This window comes from Olea europaea, chromosome 11 (assembly GCF_002742605.1).
Source record: "Olea europaea var. sylvestris chromosome 11, O_europaea_v1, whole genome shotgun sequence".
NCBI lineage: Eukaryota > Viridiplantae > Streptophyta > Magnoliopsida > Lamiales > Oleaceae > Olea > Olea europaea.
In genome coordinates this window covers 16,110,853-16,114,163 of record NC_036247.1, presented here as the reverse complement: position 1 = coordinate 16,114,163, position 3,311 = coordinate 16,110,853, and the positions used below count along the sequence as shown (strand labels likewise).

At 38.2% G+C, this 3,311-nt stretch overlaps 1 protein-coding gene across 1 annotated transcript; it reads left to right on the top strand.

The window, feature by feature from the left end:
* The first annotated feature begins 273 nt into the window (after nt 1-273).
* LOC111403588 (G-type lectin S-receptor-like serine/threonine-protein kinase LECRK3) lies at nt 274-2,920 on the top strand. Its single transcript, XM_023032155.1, has one exon. It carries the CDS (start codon nt 419-421, stop codon nt 2,792-2,794), a length of 2,376 nt encoding a protein of 791 aa, XP_022887923.1. The 5' UTR covers nt 274-418; the 3' UTR covers nt 2,795-2,920.
* Nucleotides 2,921-3,311: the final 391 nt, after the last annotated feature.

Sequence of the window (3,311 nt, the reverse complement as noted above, 5' to 3'; positions counted from 1 at the left end):
AACTTTTTTCAAAATTTCTTTTTTAGCAAAACCAAATCACTATGCTTCATGCCTGTGTTACTTTCAGCCTCTCACGGGCTGCTTACTCCATCAGGAAATGGTCAATCCACGATCTGCTGCAATACGTTAAGTCAGAAGAAGAAAAATATTGGTAGAGAAAAAATTTAATTATTCAACCGATGTTTATTTACTTTGCCCATGAGGGCTCCCAAATCGTTGTCTTTTTCCTGAATTTATTAATTTATGTAGTTTGAAAATAGTATAAAAGGCCCAAAGAAGGCTCATTCTGAGACGTCGTGAAAGGAAAAAAAAATAAAGTTAGTAGTCTTGTTTAGTTCGTTGTTGATACAGGGAACTTACTTCCAATGATAAAAGTAACTTCTCCAGAAATAGTGTTTTAATTCTATCCACTTTTCACATGGCCTTTCCAGTTTCAAGTAAAATTATTTTTTTCCTGCTGTTGTTTTTGTTTCTACTCTCAGCCACAGCCCAGCGTTCCATTAACGTCACTTTGGGTTCATCGATAACTGCAAACAAAGCAAATTCCAGTTGGGTGTCACCTTCTGGAGAATTTGCTTTTGGCTTCCAGCAGATCATTCCAGGAGGTTACTTGCTGGCTATCTGGTTCAACAAAATACCTGAAAGAACCGTTGTTTGGTCTGCCAATCGTGATCGTCTCGTCCAAGAAGGATCAAAAGTTCAACTATATGCAGATGGGAGGTTGGAACTGCGTGATCCTAGAGACCAGCAGATATGGGCTGCTACTTCGTCTCGTGGAGTAGCCTATGGATCCATGCTTAACACTGGTAATTTTGTTTTAGCAAACAGAAGTTCAGTAGTTTTGTGGCAGAGTTTTGATGAGCCGACTGACACATTATTACCAACACAGAAACTGAATAAAGGTGGCATACTTGTTTCCAGCTTTTCTAAAACAAATTATTCAAGAGGGAGATTCCTCTTCACATTACAAAATGATGGAAATCTTGTGTCTTACACCAGAAATTTCCCCTTGGACGAACCGATTTTTGCTTATTGGTCAACAAAAACTACAGGCAGGGGCTTCCAGGTGATCTTCAACCAGTCTGGCAACATCTTTCTGGTAGCAGAAAATAGAAGCGTACTCAATTTTGTGTCTCCAAATGAAGCCTCGACCAGTCAGTTTTACCACAGAGCAATTCTGGAATATGATGGGGTTCTAAGGCATTATGTCTACCCTAAGTCTTCTGATTCAGAAGGTGGGAGAGAAATGGCGTGGTCTTCTGTGGACTTCATACCTTCGAATATATGCACGAGCATGGGGGAAAGGTCAGGATTTGGTGCTTGTGGTTTTAACAGTTTATGCTTATTGGGATCTGATCAAATACCACACTGCGACTGCCCTAATGGTTACACTCTTATAGATCCAAATGACAGGATGAGTGGATGCAAACCAAATTTTGTTGCACAAAATTGTGATGAAGGGGCACGTGAAACTGACCTTTTTAGTTTCATTGACATGCCCAACACAAATTGGCCTTTCTCCGATTACGCACTTTTTAAGGAAATCACAGAAGATTGGTGTCGACAGGATTGCCTCAATGATTGTTTTTGTGCTGTAGCGATTTATAACAACGGTAGATGTTGGAAGAAGCAATATCCTCTCACCAATGGGGCGATAGATTCTAGTTTAGGGGGGAAAGCTTTGATAAAAATAAGGAATAGCAATGCAACTGTATACTCCTCTGTCTTTAAGAAGAGTGAAAGTTCCACTCTGATCATCATCCTATCAGTTTTCTTAGGCATTACCATGTTCCTATTTTTATCCCTCTTGTTGTATGTTTTCTGTTTCAGTCGACAAAAATCAAAGAGCCTTCAACCATATCAAGATCTTCCAGGCCTGAACATAAGAAGATTCAGTTTCAAAGAGCTAGAAGTAGCAACAAATGGATTCAAGGAGGAATTGGGCAGGGGCGCTTGTTCAACTGTATACAAAGGGATTCTTAAGAATGACAATATTGAAATCGTAATTGCTGTGAAAAAGCTTTATAAGATGGCTACAGAAGGTGAACAAGAATTTAAAGCGGAAGTAAACTCAATTAGCCGTACTAATCACAAAAATCTAGTTCAATTGCTGGGATATTGTGAAGAGGACCAAAACCGGGTTTTGGTATATGAATTCATGAGCAATGGCTCTTTAGCAAAATTGCTGATTGAAAATTCAAGGCCCAACTGGTACAAAAGAATGCAGATTGCATTTGCAACTGCTAGAGGTATTTGCTATTTGCACGAAGAGTGTAAAAATCCAATCATACACTGTGACATTAAGCCTCAGAACGTACTCTTAGACGAATTCTTTACAGCAAAAATATCGGACTTTGGATTAGCCAAGCTTTTGAAGCCAGATCAATCTAAAACCACCACCGGAATAAGGGGAACAAAAGGGTATATTGCTCCAGAATGGTTCAGAAACATGCCGATTACAGTCAAGGTTGACGTTTACAGCTTTGGAATCTTGTTGCTCGAGCTTATCTGTTGCAGAAGAAATTATGAACCCAATGTTGAGTTTGAGACCGAAATGGTACTTGCTGATTTTGCTTATGATTGTTACAAGGAAGGAACAGTGAATTTGCTGGTGGCAGACGATGAGGAGGCATTAGGCGACAAGCGATTTGACAAGCTTGTGATGATCGCAATTTGGTGCATTCAGGAGGAACCAACATTAAGGCCTACCATGAAGAGAGTAATACAACTTATGGAAGGATCTGTTGAAGTCCCCATTCCTCCAAATCCCACCTCCTTTGGCACTTCAGTTTAGATTCATATTTTTGTCCCAATGTATGATAATAATTTGTACGATCTTCGTATTAGCATCTCTGTTCATGTCACTCGCTTCTAATCTTCTAATCAATTTAATTTTGTAATATACCTTAAACTTTCTTTCTATGCTGCACTCGTTCAACTCGTCGTTATAATGGCAATTTTCTTTTCATTCATCTCCTTGCCTTACCGAGCTGATTTATATAATTATTGCTCCATGCTTATTGTATATTTGAGCATGTTTAGTAATTAGACCGAACATTTCAACAAATTTATCCAAACAATTTTTTTTTTTTTTTGGGTGGTCAAACATGCTCTTAAACCCGATCCATCAGAGTCACTTATTTTATTGATAATTTTGAAACAACAATAATTTAAATCCACGTTTGACTCAACATAATCATGTTCTTAAAAGCACAAAAAAGGGAATATTTCCAAGTCTTGGATTGACCAAGAAATTAATCGTATGATTAGTACATTTGATAAGTATATTTTATGCGCTTATTTGAACTTCA

Excerpts from the sequence above, each read along its gene's own strand:
- LOC111403588 (XM_023032155.1), top strand. The coding sequence starts at position 419 with ATGGCCTTTCCAGTTTCAAGTAAAATTATTTTTTTCCTGCTGTTGTTT.